The sequence below is a fragment of the Mandrillus leucophaeus genome, unplaced genomic scaffold (assembly GCF_000951045.1).
Source record: "Mandrillus leucophaeus isolate KB7577 unplaced genomic scaffold, Mleu.le_1.0 Scaffold221, whole genome shotgun sequence".
NCBI classification, from domain to species: Eukaryota; Metazoa; Chordata; class Mammalia; order Primates; family Cercopithecidae; genus Mandrillus; species Mandrillus leucophaeus.
Genome location: NW_012102266.1, coordinates 771,487 through 787,311, shown reverse-complemented (window position 1 = coordinate 787,311; position 15,825 = coordinate 771,487). Strand labels below are relative to the sequence as shown.

The 15,825-nt window shown below is 33.3% G+C and overlaps 1 protein-coding gene across 1 annotated transcript in view; it reads left to right on the top strand.

The window, feature by feature from the left end:
- ADAMTS19 (ADAM metallopeptidase with thrombospondin type 1 motif, 19) overlaps window positions 1-15,825 on the top strand; it is a 293,732-nt gene that overhangs the window by 81,234 nt on the left and 196,673 nt on the right. The window contains exons 5-7 of the mRNA XM_011981215.1: window positions 1,476-1,648; window positions 3,019-3,102; window positions 3,810-3,967. Of these exons, the coding sequence (XP_011836605.1) occupies window positions 1,476-1,648; window positions 3,019-3,102; window positions 3,810-3,967 (415 nt within the window). The remainder of the gene's footprint in view (window positions 1-1,475; window positions 1,649-3,018; window positions 3,103-3,809; window positions 3,968-15,825) is intronic.

The following is a 15,825-nucleotide window of genomic DNA, read 5'->3' as shown; positions in this document are numbered from 1 at the left end:
AAAAAAAAAAAAAAGAAGGAAAAGAAAATGACAACACCGCAGATCTCTCCCTTGTGCCATGCCCGGGCTCTAATTTCTCCAACCCTAAGATATTCACTGAGTTGGTTTTTAAGAGCATTTATTCCCAGGTTTTGATGTGTCTTTAAATGGAATCATACTACCTAATCTTTTGTACTTGGCTTCTTTCCATCAGTATTATGTGGATGAACCTCATTATTTGTAAGGTTCTTCCATAGTTTCACATGTTACAGCAGCTGGTTCCTTTTCATTGCTATATAGTATTCCATTACATGAATATTCTAACATTTCTTTATCCATATACTATTGATGATTATTTGAATTTTAAAAATAGTGCCACTCTGAATAGTTTGTGCATGAGATTTGTATGCATTTCTGATGGCTGTATGTTTTAGATCATTGATTAATGGATATGCAAATATTCAACTTTACTAGACACTGCAAACTAGGTTTTCAAAGTGTTTATCCCAGTTTAATCTCTCAGTATGTATGCATATGGTACTTCTATTTGTCCCCACAGTCTTGTCAGCACTTGATATAGTCAGAGTCTTTAATTTTAGCTTATTCCAGGGATTTTAATTTATTTAATGTATTTTGGTTTTAATTTGTATTTCTTTGAAGACCAGTGATGTTAGACATTGTCCCATGATAATTAGGCATTTAGATATCCTATTGTGAGAAATGGTTGTTCAAGTTCTGCCCATTTTTCAATTAGACAGTCATTGATTTAGAATAGCTCTTTGTTTCTTTATTCTGGAAAAGTATTGAACTATCTCCTCTCACAGGGTGGCATGACTTCCACTGTGATAGTGACATGTTTTAATAAATGGAAGTTCTTACTTTTTATGTAGGCAAACCTATACATGTTTTTTGTTTGTGGTTTCTGCTTTGATTTGGCTTCATTTGAGGAATCTATATTCCCCAGCAGTTATAACTTCTGTAAGATCTTGACGGAAAGTGGAGCAGAATCCTTTGTAATTCATGCATAGTAATTTAGTAATCAGGGGCACCTGCCTGAAATTACGATGTGTGGGGCAGTCACTTCAGGCACTTCTTTCAACTAGACCTTTATTTTGCCATTGGTGTCAAAAAGAAGATTGTAGTGTGTTTTATTTATTGAGTTATTTTGTTTATATTGGAGCTCCTTGCTAGAAATCTAACGAATGTGATCTTATTATAAGCCAGCAACAACTCTGGAAGGTCGGTGTTATTATTATCCATTTTACAGATAAGGAAACTCAGGCTGACTGGGTGATGTTAGTTTGCTAAAATGGCAGAGCTAATAAGTGGGAGAAATTCAGTCTGCCTCATTCTAAAGTCATACTTCAAAGCCAAATGCCCTTTAAGATTTTATGTGCGTCGGGAACTTATTTGATTTTGCTCGTTATTAAATATGTTTAATATTATTCACTTTGTCAATATGAAGGTGCATTGAAAACTTCAATTCTCTGTTGCAGATAAAGGAAGACCTAGGTCTAGAAAAATAGCAGAAAGTGGAAGAGGGAAACGATATTCATACAAATTACCTCAAGAATACAACATAGAGACTGTAGTGGTTGCAGACCCAGCAATGGTTTCCTATCATGGAGCAGATGCAGCCAGGAGATTCATTCTAACCATCTTAAATATGGTAGGCAAACTTTAAAGTGCGCTTGGAATTTTTTCAAGAAAACTCTAAGGAAGACGTGTGAGTATTTATAATGAAGTTCTTTAAAGTTAACTCGTTACTATTCCTTTCTCTTATTGTCATCACTTAAAAAAAATACTTAGGTATACAAAGTTGATCCATCTCAAAAGCAATATCAAAATAAAAATTCACATATTGTAAAAAAGAAAACACCCTTCTTGTTAATTTTGATGTGGCAAACCTCTTTCTATGTTACTCTTTTCTCTCTTTTTTTTGGTACTGTTCTTTTCCTTTTTTTTTTTTTTTAATATTTCCAGCCCCATTTATTTATGTATTTATTTGTTTATTTTGTTGGTACATAGTAGATGTATGTATTTATGGGGTAGATAAGATATTTTGATAGAGGCATAAATTTGGTGAAATTATCATGAATATTTTAATATATGTTTATATACATGGCCCCACAAAAGGACCATAGGTTAATTATGATGTGATATAAAAATGAATGTTGGTAATCCACTGAGATATTATATAGGTATGTAAAATGAATGTCAGATATGATTCTAGTTGATGAGCTAAAATTTTAACCAACTAAATCACAGGTGACTAACTTGAGTTGATGACTTCTGATTGTAGAAATCCTAGTATCTCGTCGCCTCTTAGATTTCATGCAATATTCCTTTAAGGATTATTTGCCTACTTACCTTGGAACTTTTACCAAAAAAAAAAAAAAAAAAAAAAAAAAAAAATCCTAGTATCTATCATGTGAGGGATGTTTTTTACCAAATTGATCCTTTGACTTAATTTCATACTCTGTTGGGCAAACCTCATTCAAGGAAGAATCAGAAGGTTGTAGTGAAGAGTGATTCTTACATGAGAATAAAGAGAAATAAATGTTGAAGGCAAATGTCCATTTATAAGTCAATTACCATTTAAGAATGGCTGATGTAATGATAAATATAGTCCCACTTTTTACTATGTTTGCTATCATTTGGCTGTTTTCCTGGGGAACAGAGTGTTTTTTTACACTTTAGATTTTTCTGTCCATATTCCATTACCTTCTGAGCACTCTTCTAGAATGGGATATATGGTAGATTAACACTGCCTAACAACCAGTCTTTTCTAAGTAGAAATATCTCTGAAAGCATGGGTTTGACGTAACAAAAAATTACTTTGCTTTGCAAGTTTTTTTTTTTTTTTTTTTTTTTTTTTTTTTTTTGCTTTGTCGCCCGGGCTCGTACGTTTTTTTTTTTTTTTTTTTTTTAAGATTTCTCAAATAAATTGAGACTTCTCCACGTACGGGCCTTGAGAAAAATTAAGACGACTTTCAGTTTAATTTTAGGATTTTTATTTTTATTTTTATTTGTTTTTAGGTTTTTAACCTTTTCCAACACAAGAGTCTGGGTGTGCAGGTCAATCTTCGTGTGATAAAGCTTATTCTGCTCCATGAAACTCCAGTAAGAAAGTCTTGAGTTTTTAATTAAATTAAATGGGTGAGAAATTTTGTTCAGAAACTTTTAAGTAAAGGGAATGTTAAGGTTGTACTTAAAAATCTGGAAATACCCATTGAATCACTTAAAGTATACATAAAACTGGCCTTTAGTTTTGGTTAATACCCCAATCTTATTTTAAAAATAGGATATTGTTAGTTTCCAAGAATCCTGAAAACAAATCTTAACTTTCCAAAGTATAATTTTAAGAAGTCATTTTAAATGACAGTTTTATTCTATTATTTAGATGTGTACTTTTAACACTTTTTATTTATTTTAAATGGGAACTATTCCATGGCATCATTTTGATATACTGCTTAACTGGCACTTTAGAAAATGTTGTTCTACATAGAAAATGTTGTTCTTAAGTTGTAGAAACAACAAGTTATTTTAGTCTAAAAGTTCCACATTATTAATTTAACCTCTCTGCTTTTTCAGAATACCATTAAACAGATTTTGTAGTTATTACCCCTTCACAACGCTTTAAGCTTTTAAGCTCAGAGTAAATCAAACCTGAATGTCTTCCAGGTTCTAATTAATGTTATGGTCAGCAGTTTGCTTTAGTAATTCAAGAGTGCCTTTGTTATTTGTTTTTTGTTTGTTTGTTTGTTTTGTTTTGCTTTTGTATATACCTAAGAATAATATGCCTTGTGATGAAATCTGTTATTTTGCAGCCAGATCTATATATTGGGCATCATGGAGAAAAAATGCTAGAGAGTTTTTGTAAGTGGCAACATGAAGAATTTGGCAAAAAGAATGATATACATTTGGAGATGTCAACAAGCTGGGGGGAAGACATGACTTCAGTGGATGCAGCTATACTTATAACAAGGTAAGTTTTCCAAAGCCAATTAAATGGCATTCCTAATTCAATTACTGCACTGTTAATCCCATTAATCCCTTAATAGATAATGTTTTTATTTCAGATTTCATGTTTCAAAAATGATTTTGGCGTAATGGTATTAGTCATCTCCCTCAATTTATAATAACAGATTTGTAAACAGCTAAATATTGGATGGCATATTGACAAAACATTTGGTTAGTTAATTCTAAAAAATTACCCTAAATTTTTTAGCTCAAAGGCATAGTTATTAATGATAAGCTAAAACTATGGTGAATTTTGTTGTAAGTTCAAAATTATGAATCTAGACTGTATGTTTTTCAGTCATCACCATATAAAGTAACCTAATATGTTAAATTCAGCAATTGAAAACCTTTCTGGCTCCAAGAAACAATTTCAATTAAGTCTCTGACTAATTATAAGCTACATTGTGAATGTACTACTAAAAAATATTTTTAATACAGCATTAAGTATAACATGTAAATAAATGTAAGTGAAATAATGAGCAACAATATGCTCTATATGATTAATATGTTTAATAATCATACATAATTGGTTTGCCTTGCTTAAAGTTGGTAAAAATAAGTAATTCATTGTGAACTAGCAATTTAATTTTAGTCATCAAAAGTGTTAGCATTTCACATCACAGAAAGCACAGTAGTGTAATTACATATGATTTTCTGAAATGAAATCATTGAAATCATTGCAATTTCTTATAATTAATACTAAAGGCAAATAATTCATAAAGTTGAAAAATCTCTAGGCAAGAACACAATTGGACTTCTACTTTCAGCTAAGTAGGTATAACTGATATTGAGCTTCTGCAATAAGCAATCATAATATTGGAAAATAAGAAGTCACTGCTTTTAGTCATTGGAGAATGAACAGGTAAGACTGCAATTCCTGAAAGAAGGGGAATTTATTATGCAAACCTTGCAGTCAACTCAGCTTTTTCCCTGGGAAAAATTTCTTAACTAGCGTAGCAAGGTAGAATCTAGGTAGAGCACAGTGATCCTGCTGAGGACACCAGAGATAAAAGTCTTAGGCATGGAGAGGTGCCATGAAGTACATGTGCTGACCACACATGAGAACTTGGCAATGGCTGGTCTGAATATAAACAGATAGAGGAGACTGCCCCAAATTTACCACAGGATTGCTGCTATGGAGTTCCAAATTTAAAAAGATACTAGGAATGAGCAAATTCAAAGCACAAGAGTGGAACAATCTTGTGATACCTTATCATCATTTTTAGCCTTAGGGGAGACAGAGCTTAGAGGTTGAATACCACCAATTTACAGAGGCTTTGGTATCATCTTGGATTTTTGATCAATCTTCCCTACCAAAAAATAAAGTCAAATTTATCTAAGTGCAGGATGATGAGCTAGTAATTGTGAACTGCCTCTTAAAACAGTTTTAAGCACTCTTCAGAGGAAGATAACAGAATAGCAAGTCACTCTAAAAGTATATCATTCACAATGTCCAGAGTATAATAAAAATTAGTCAAGCAAAGAAACATGAAAATGTGACCCATGGTCAATGAAAAATTAGTCAATAGAACTGACCTTGAGATAGCCTAGATGTTGGATTTAGCAGATGAATGCAGTTGTAATTGGAGTCTCAGAAGAAGAGAGTAAGAATGGGTAAGAAAAATTATTTGAAGACATAATGGCAAAAAATTCCACAAATTTGATGAAAAGCAACAAATATGGACCTAGGCATATCATAGGAAAGTTGGTGAAAACCAAAGAAAAACAGAAAAATTTCTGTCAGCCAGCAGGCTGAGCACTGAGGGGAGCAGAGGAAACATTAAACAGGAGGAACAATGTTCAAATAAATGACTTACTTCACATCCAAAAAAACAGTAAGCTCAAAAGACAATGAAACAACATTTCTAATGTACTGAAAGAAAGTAAACTAAAGAAATCCTATTAACCAAAAATGCTTACTGAGTTCTTGAGGTACTATCTTAATCTCTGAAAGGGTATCTATGAAAAAACATGTCTATAACTAATATCACAGCAAAAGGAGAAAACTGAACATTTTCTCCTTACAACTGAAAGCAAGGTAAGGATGTCTCCTCTTTCCACTTCTATCCAATATTGTACTGAAGATCATAACCAGTGTGGTAAAGCAGAAAAAAACAAAGGAAAAGCATACATATTTGGAATATAAAGAAAAATGTCTCTTATTCACAGATGATGTGAAATGGTACAAAGAATATTTTAAGAAATCTAGCAAAAATTTGCTAGAATTTGTAACTGGATTTTCAAGGCTACATCATGTAAAATCAGTTTTCAAAAACCAATTATGTTTATGTATACTGGAAGTGAACAATTGGAAAAAACTTATAGTGACTTCCAAAACCATAAAATACTTAAGAACAATTTTAGTAAAATATGTGTAAAACCTCTAAAACGAGAACTACACAGCACTGTTACGAGAAATTAAATATCTAAATAAAGATTAATTCATTGGAATACTAAATATTATTAAATGCCACTTTTCTCCAAATTGATTTATAGATTCAATATACTCCCAAGGAAACAACCTTTGCAGGCATGTTTTGTAGAAATTGACAAGCTGACTCCAGTACTAATTTGTAAAGGCAGAGGACCTAGAAGAATCAAAACAGTTTTGAAAAATAAGAACAAATTGAGGCCAGGTGCGGTGGCTCACACCTGTAATCCCAGCACTTAGGGTGGCTGAGGTGGGCAGATGGCCTGAGGCCAGGAATTCAAGACCAGCCTGGCCAATGTGACAAACCTCGTATCTACTAAAATTACAAAAATTAACTGGGCATGGTGGTGCATGCCTGTAGTCCCAGCTACTTGGGAGGCTGAGCCATGAGAATCGCTTGAATCCAGGAGGCAAAAGTTGCAGTGAGCCAAGATTGTGCTACTGCACTCCACCCTGGGCAACTGAACAAGACTCTGTCTCAAACAAACAAACAAAAAAACCCCAAAACCTTCCCATTCTGTCACAGTAATGAAAATGTATATATGTATATATATGAACAAATTGGATGGACTTACACTATATGATTTCAAAACTTACTCTAAAAGTTTGGAAATCAAGATAGTATGGTTTTGGCAAAGTCATGCAAATCAATGAAGCAAAATAAACGGTCTAGAAATAAACCCACATATATATGCTGCAATAAGCAATCATAATATTGGAAAATAAGAAGTCACTGCTTTTAGTCATTGAAGAATGAACAGGTAAGACTGCAATTCCTGAAAGAAGGGGAATTTATTATGCAAACCTTGCAGTCAACTCAGCTTTTTCCCTGGGAAAAATTTCTTAACTAGCGTAGCAAGGTAGAATCTAGGTAGAGCACAGTGATCCTGCTGAGGACACCAGAGATAAAAGTCTTAGGCATGGAGAGGTGCCATGAAGTACATGTGCTGACCACACATGAGAACTTGGCAATGGCTGGTCTGAATATAAACAGATAGAGGAGACTGCCCCAAATTTACCACAGGATTGCTGCTATGGAGTTCCAAATTTAAAAAGATACTAGGAATGAGCAAATTCAAAGCACAAGAGTGGAACAATCTTGTGATACCTTATCATCATTTTTAGCCTTAGGGGAGACAGAGCTTAGAGGTTGAATACCACCAATTTACAGAGGCTTTGGTATCATCTTGGATTTTTGATCAATCTTCCCTACCAAAAAATAAAGTCAAATTTATCTAAGTGCAGGATGATGAGCTAGTAATTGTGAACTGCCTCTTAAAACAGTTTTAAGCACTCTTCAGAGGAAGATAACAGAATAGCAAGTCACTCTAAAAGTATATCATTCACAATGTCCAGAGTATAATAAAAATTAGTCAAGCAAAGAAACATGAAAATGTGACCCATGGTCAATGAAAAATTAGTCAATAGAACTGACCTTGAGATAGCCTAGATGTTGGATTTAGCAGATGAATGCAGTTGTAATTGGAGTCTCAGAAGAAGAGAGTAAGAATGGGTAAGAAAAATTATTTGAAGACATAATGGCAAAAAATTCCACAAATTTGATGAAAAGCAACAAATATGGACCTAGGCATATCATAGGAAAGTTGGTGAAAACCAAAGAAAAACAGAAAAATTTCTGTCAGCCAGCAGGCTGAGCACTGAGGGGAGCAGAGGAAACATTAAACAGGAGGAACAATGTTCAAATAAATGACTTACTTCACATCCAAAAAAACAGTAAGCTCAAAAGACAATGAAACAACATTTCTAATGTACTGAAAGAAAGTAAACTAAAGAAATCCTATTAACCAAAAATGCTTACTGAGTTCTTGAGGTACTATCTTAATCTCTGAAAGGGTATCTATGAAAAAACATGTCTATAACTAATATCACAGCAAAAGGAGAAAACTGAACATTTTCTCCTTACAACTGAAAGCAAGGTAAGGATGTCTCCTCTTTCCACTTCTATCCAATATTGTACTGAAGATCATAACCAGTGTGGTAAAGCAGAAAAAAACAAAGGAAAAGCATACATATTTGGAATATAAAGAAAAATGTCTCTTATTCACAGATGATGTGAAATGGTACAAAGAATATTTTAAGAAATCTAGCAAAAATTTGCTAGAATTTGTAACTGGATTTTCAAGGCTACATCATGTAAAATCAGTTTTCAAAAACCAATTATGTTTATGTATACTGGAAGTGAACAATTGGAAAAAACTTATAGTGACTTCCAAAACCATAAAATACTTAAGAACAATTTTAGTAAAATATGTGTAAAACCTCTAAAACGAGAACTACACAGCACTGTTACGAGAAATTAAATATCTAAATAAAGATTAATTCATTGGAATACTAAATATTATTAAATGCCACTTTTCTCCAAATTGATTTATAGATTCAATATACTCCCAAGGAAACAACCTTTGCAGGCATGTTTTGTAGAAATTGACAAGCTGACTCCAGTACTAATTTGTAAAGGCAGAGGACCTAGAAGAATCAAAACAGTTTTGAAAAATAAGAACAAATTGAGGCCAGGTGCGGTGGCTCACACCTGTAATCCCAGCACTTAGGGTGGCTGAGGTGGGCAGATGGCCTGAGGCCAGGAATTCAAGACCAGCCTGGCCAATGTGACAAACCTCGTATCTACTAAAATTACAAAAATTAACTGGGCATGGTGGTGCATGCCTGTAGTCCCAGCTACTTGGGAGGCTGAGCCATGAGAATCGCTTGAATCCAGGAGGCAAAAGTTGCAGTGAGCCAAGATTGTGCTACTGCACTCCACCCTGGGCAACTGAACAAGACTCTGTCTCAAACAAACAAACAAAAAAACCCCAAAACCTTCCCATTCTGTCACAGTAATGAAAATGTATATATGTATATATATGAACAAATTGGATGGACTTACACTATATGATTTCAAAACTTACTCTAAAAGTTTGGAAATCAAGATAGTATGGTTTTGGCAAAGTCATGCAAATCAATGAAGCAAAATAAACGGTCTAGAAATAAACCCACATATATATGGTTAATTGATTTTTAATAAAGCTACCAACATAATTCAGTTATAAAAATAATCTATTCAGCAAATGGTATTAGAATACATCAAATGGTACAAATAGAATATCTGGATACCTCTGTGAAAAAAATGAGTATCAATCCCATTTAACATGTGTAAAATTAATTCAAAAGGGATCATAGAATTAAAAATGAAAGCTAAAACTCTATTGTAGTAAAAAAATAAAGAAGAACATTTTCATGAACAAGAGGAGGACAATGGTTTCTTACACAGGATACAAAAAAGTACTAATCAAGAAATACTAACAATCATCTGGAATTTTTAAAAATGAAAACCATTTCCTGTTCAAAAGATGTTCACATCTTTTGTGAATTTGAGAAAATAATTGCCATACATATACTAACAAAGAACTTGTATCCAGAATGTTTACAGGTATGTGTGTATACACACATATACAAATACAAAAATATGTCAACCTCTTAAAAATAACAAGAAAGAAGAAATATGAATCTCCAGTAAGCATATAAAGAGATACTCAACATCATTAATTCCCAGGAAAATGCAAATGAAATTCACACCCACTTGAAAGGCTTCAGTTATAAAAATTAAAAATACTCAATGATGGTGAGGATATGGAACACTCTTCAGTTGTTGGTGGGATTATAAAACGGTTCAACCACATTGGAAAATGAGTAGTTTCCTATAAAGTTAAACATTTGCTTACCATATAGCCCACATCGGCTTCTAGATATTTACTTAAGAAAAATAAAAATGTCATTCACAGAAAAAAATGAACTTAAGAATTTATAGAAGCTTTCATAATTTTTTTCATAATTTTCATAATTGCCAAAAATTATAAATAAATATACATCTACAGGTGAATGTATTGTGTGTTCATACAATTGAATACTCTTCATCAAACTACTGATAAATGCAACCAAATGGATGGATGAGTTTTAATAACATTATACTGAGGCCGGGTGTGGTGGCTCACACCTATAATCCCAGCAGTTTGGAAGGCCGAGGCAGGCAGGCAGATCACTTGAGGTCAGGAGTTAAAGACCAGCCTGGTCAACATGGTAAAACACTGTCTCTACCAAAAATACAAAAGTTAGGCAGGCATGGTGGCTCATGCCTGTAATCCCAGCTACTCAGGAGGGTGAGGCAGGAGAATCACTTGAACTTGTGAGGCGGAGGTTGCAGTGAATCGAGATTGTACCACTGCAATCCAGCCTGGGTGACAGAGTGAGACTCCACCTCAAAAAAAAAAAAAAAAATACTGAGTGAAAAAGCCAAATTAGAAACCGATCAGAGGATGATTCCACTTATACAGAGTTTGAGAATAGGCAAAATTCATCTGTCGTGTCAAATGTTACCTGCTTTAAAGCTGGGAAAACTGACTGCAAAAAGGCAGAAGGAACTTTCTGTAGTTGTGGAAATATTGCATATATTGCTTTGAATACATGTCGATTTATTCATTTGTCAAAATTCACCTATCTTCTCATTTAACTTGTGTGTATTTTCTGTAAGTTTTACTATAATAAAGTTGGTTAAGAGTAGTAAATTGAAGTTGGGAGAAGGGATGGAAAGATTTGCATGGATGGGGAGGAGACCTGTGGTTATAAGGTTTGAGGTGAGTCTAGGTTAAACGTCTGCATTGTTCAAGTCTTTCTTCCTTCTTAACAGTAATAGATTTGAGAAATATTGCTTCTGAGACTAAAGAAGATGATAATCATAATTTGATTACTGATTTATAATTTTCCCTTATAAATGCAATATATTTATTACAGAAAATTGATAAGTATAAGAATAAAGATAAAAATTAGCCTATAGGCCCACTACATAGGAAAAGTATAGTTAACATTTTAAAGTATATTTCATCAGTTGTATTTCCTATGTATGTATATAATACATGGATTTACATTATTGGGATCATAGTCTACATACAAGTTTTGTTTCTCACCAACAAAATATATTGTGGCATTAATTTTATTTCTTATTTCCAATGCCATTTTTTCTTTCAAAGCTCTAAAAAATGATTTAGAATTTTCTGCATCCAACATTTTTAATGTTGAAAAACTTTAAAACTAGCATCTTGAATTGACCACTCTTCATTATTGTCTCCCTTGTTGCTAGCTTTCCCTAGCTATGCAACACAGGAATTCTACTAAAAGGAAAAGAAGAAAGCATAGTGTGATATGTTTCATATATACAAAGAGCATAAAGAATAATAAAATTAACAACTGCCTGTTTACCCCTCCACTTAGGAAACAGAACATTATCTATGTTGTTGAAGTCATTTTACATACTGTTTTATAATCCATATTTTCCCTTAAAAGTCTGTTTCAAACATTTGCTTATTTATATATATATATTTCTTGAAAATGTAGCCTAATATGGTTTTATTTTTCAAGTAATGCATATTCTCATGGCAAAAGTTTAAATATAACTTTTAAATATATTGTCATATTATAAGCATATTCTTATGGTAAAAGTAAAAGAAACACTTTAGTATTTACGTAGTAAATTAACTTTTACCAACTTCTACTCCCGCTCTCCAACCCTAAGGTAATCAATGTTAAGAGTTGGTGTGTATGTAAAGAACATTGTTTCATGTTCTGCACGGTTTTCTCTGTTTGTTTGCTTTTTCACTTTACTATTATGTCTGGCAAGTATTTTTATGTCATTTATTGTGGAAGGCAGAATAATGTTCCTCCTCCCTAAATATCCACCTTCTAATCTCCAGAACCAGTGAATATGCCATGTTACATGGCAAAGGGACTTTGCAAGTGTTATTAAATTAAGGATCTTGAGATGGGCAGATTATCCTGGCATATTTGAGTGAGTTCAGTGTAATCACAAGAGTCCTAAAATAAGGAAGAGGGAGGCAGAAGTTCATAGTCAGGGAAGGACTGGAAGATGCTATAAACCCAGTTTTGAAGAGACAAAAACAGGTCATAAGCCAAAGAAGGACAGCAATGTCTAGAAACTGGAAAAGACCAGGACATAGATTATACCCTGGTGCCTCTAGAAGGAATAGAGCTCTATGACACTTTTATTTTGGCCCATTAAGACCTGTACTTGACTTCTGACAAGATAACACATTTGTGTTGTTTTAAGCCACTAAGTTCATGGTAATCTGTTATGGCAGCAATGGGAAACTCATGCGTTCCTATCGGTCTGCATCATTTGTGGGGGCAGAGAGCTGACATACTATATATTGCATAAAAGTATTCTGATTTATTCAACTACTTATTTGTTTATAGAACTTTCTAATTTTTTGCTGTTAGAGAAAATGTTCTATAAATATGGTTATATATGGTTGTAAACATGTGCTATAATAGTATTTATTTAGGGTAGATTAAAAAGTACTCGCTCTGTCAAAGGGTACACATATATAAAATACTGACAAATACTGGCAAACTGTTCTCCCTTTACTCACTTGTGGGACAAGTCTTCTGTGGAGGATCACCCTTTCTCCATATTTCTGTTTCCAGTGCCATAATAGTGAAAAATCACCCCACTAAAGGGAATATTTTATTCCTAAGTTACCTGGTACCATTTGGTTAATAAAGATTAAATGAGTGCTTCATGTAGTAAAGGAAAAAAAATCCCTTTCTAGTTAGTGTAAAGATGATCAGGTATTTAGCTTTGTAAGAAAACTATGAAAAATAGAATAACATAAGAAAAAATGTTAATCTCCATGGATTGCATGTTCTTATCCATATTTGACAGACTAAACTCAGAACCAGGCTCAGTTGTTAGTAAATGCTCATTGTAGATAACTAGTAAATGTTGGGGGTTGTGTGTGTACATTAGTAGGAAGAAATTTTAGCTCAGGGATCAAGTTCGGTGTCAGCTAAAATACATAATGCTTCTACAAATCCAAACCTATCTGAGGTCATATATTTGTTAAATTGTCCTGTGCAGTACAATAAAGTAAATAGTTTAAAGCTGACCTAGTTATGCTTCTGGGTTCATAGTAACAAAAACACAAAACATGTTCTCTTAGCTCTCAACTCTGTGATTTCTTAGGGCAATTTTCACATTTCTCATTGAAATCAGGGAGAAGGCATACATCTTTATGCCCTTTGGAAATACTCTTTAAAATTCAATTTTATTAATGATAGCTTTGCCTTTCCTATTTACAGAAATGCTTTCAGTTTACGTATAATACATGTGAAAGTTAGTTTCAAACTAATGCCATTGGCAAGTAAGAGAAAATTTAATAAAACTAGAAATTGCAAAAATAACTTGATTTAATACAAATTACAGAATAATTTTTGAATGAATCATTTATAGGTATATCCCAAGGCACTATTAAACTCTACAGTGAGGCTCATTCTCAGTTGCATCTTCGTTCTTGGAAATTAAAGGCTACATTTCATTTTTTTCAACATAAATCAGAACTTAGGCAGAATTTATTGGCTTTCCCAGTTGCCAGAGTCTAATAGTATTATTTCTATAAACTCACATAATGAAACTCTATGATGCAGACTTCAGGCGCACATAATCTACATGAGCCAAAAATGAGAGAATTTGAATCCACATGATCAAAGGTCTAGTCAGCAAATAATCTCTATCCCCATCTTATAAAATAAATATTTGAATATTTTGAATTAGGAATACATTGGTGTTCTGCAAATAAGTTGATTATTGGAGAAATGAAGATTAAGACTTATAGTCTGATCTTTGGTTTATAATGCTGCTGACTATTTTTCAGTTTTAGTGAGAGGTACTTCTAATGTTTCTGAATGAAAGAACTAGAGTTTGTTTGTTTGTTTGATTGTTTTTTGTAATGTGCTTTTTTCATTTGTTTGCTAAGTGAACAGAAATTGGCTGTGTGGTGGATTCTAAATGCCCTTGACAATAAGCAGTGCATTTGTCATAGTTTTATCATGTTATTTAATTACAGATGAAGTCCCATGTTTCACATTATATAAATCAAATAGTCATGTTGCAGCCTCTTGCATCATGATATGATGTATTGTATATTTAGAAAAACCACCCCAAATCTCTTTCCCCCTACATCTGAATATACTTTTCACTTAGTGATTCTTGACCCTAAGGTGAAGATTTGATTTTATGTGGTTCTTTAATTTTTTGCATTGCCATTTTATTCAGTATCATCTGTTTCGGGTGTTTCTTTCTCTTTTTGTTTGCTGGCAAATGCAGTTGAAGAATAGAATTATTCAGTGTTTAATATAACTCCCCAGACTTCTTGCTCACTGCTCCTGGGACCCTTATCACATTACAGAGGTGATATGTTTTATCCACTTCTGTGCCTTTCAAGTAGAAGCCTATTTTATTTATCTCTGTTGTATCCTTCCCCTTATTTAGTACATGGCATATTAGAGACACTTAATGTATCCCACAGTGTTCAGTTGTATAGGCCGTACACTACACAACAGTAGAGGAAGCCATTTATGTTGTGTATAATAAATGTGTCCATAGAATTATGCAGTATACAACTTCTACCACTAGGGATGATATTCTTGTAAATGATCTCTATACTTTCCTATGCAGAGAAATGATATTTTGTCATTTATTTATAATAATAATGCTAGAAAACCTTTCCATTCATCTCCATCTATAGTTATATTGAGACTCTGAATATGTTTTGCTGCCAGGAGAAATTATTTTCCTTTATCATTAGGATATTATTTGTTTTGAGTCACAGAGACCAACTTTGCCTAAGTTGAGCAACAGAAGAAACAGTTGGCTTACTTTGATTCTACATTTTCAGAATCAAAGGAAGAACTGAAGAATCAGGCATCAGGAAAGATAGCAAAGAGGAAAGCTCTAGGCATCTCATCTACTGAGTTTTGATGATTCAGAGCCATTCATATTTTACTATATTATCTCTTTTCCATCCTCTGAAAACATGGGTTTCAGTGTGGGGGGATAATCCTATGATTGGAAGCTGATGACTAGAATACACTGACCAGAAAATATGATGCAATAGAAGGTGATTTCCCAGTGGAAAGATGCTAGGGAGTAGAGTTGGGGAAGGATAGGATTTACCTCAGTACTATGAAGGAACCATTTGGCTTTGTAAAAACCTTCCCTTATAACCCTGGGAATAAATGTTCTGATTGAGAGCAGTCTTATCTTGCCCAGACTTACAAGGTTTCCTGTTTTGTATCTTGTATATTGAAGGGAATGATGACTGCTTGGAAAAAGTAGTTGCATGCTGTTTACCATGGGAAAAGTTTAGGGTAGGGCAGCTATAGTGGTTATGTTTTATGAGATAAAATTTGGATGTATCTTCCCTCATTTATCTAGAGTTTTCCTTCTAGTTTTGGTACATATTTTCAGAAAGATATATATATTTACAATAAAAGGTATAAATATTAAAACTCCCAATACTGACAAT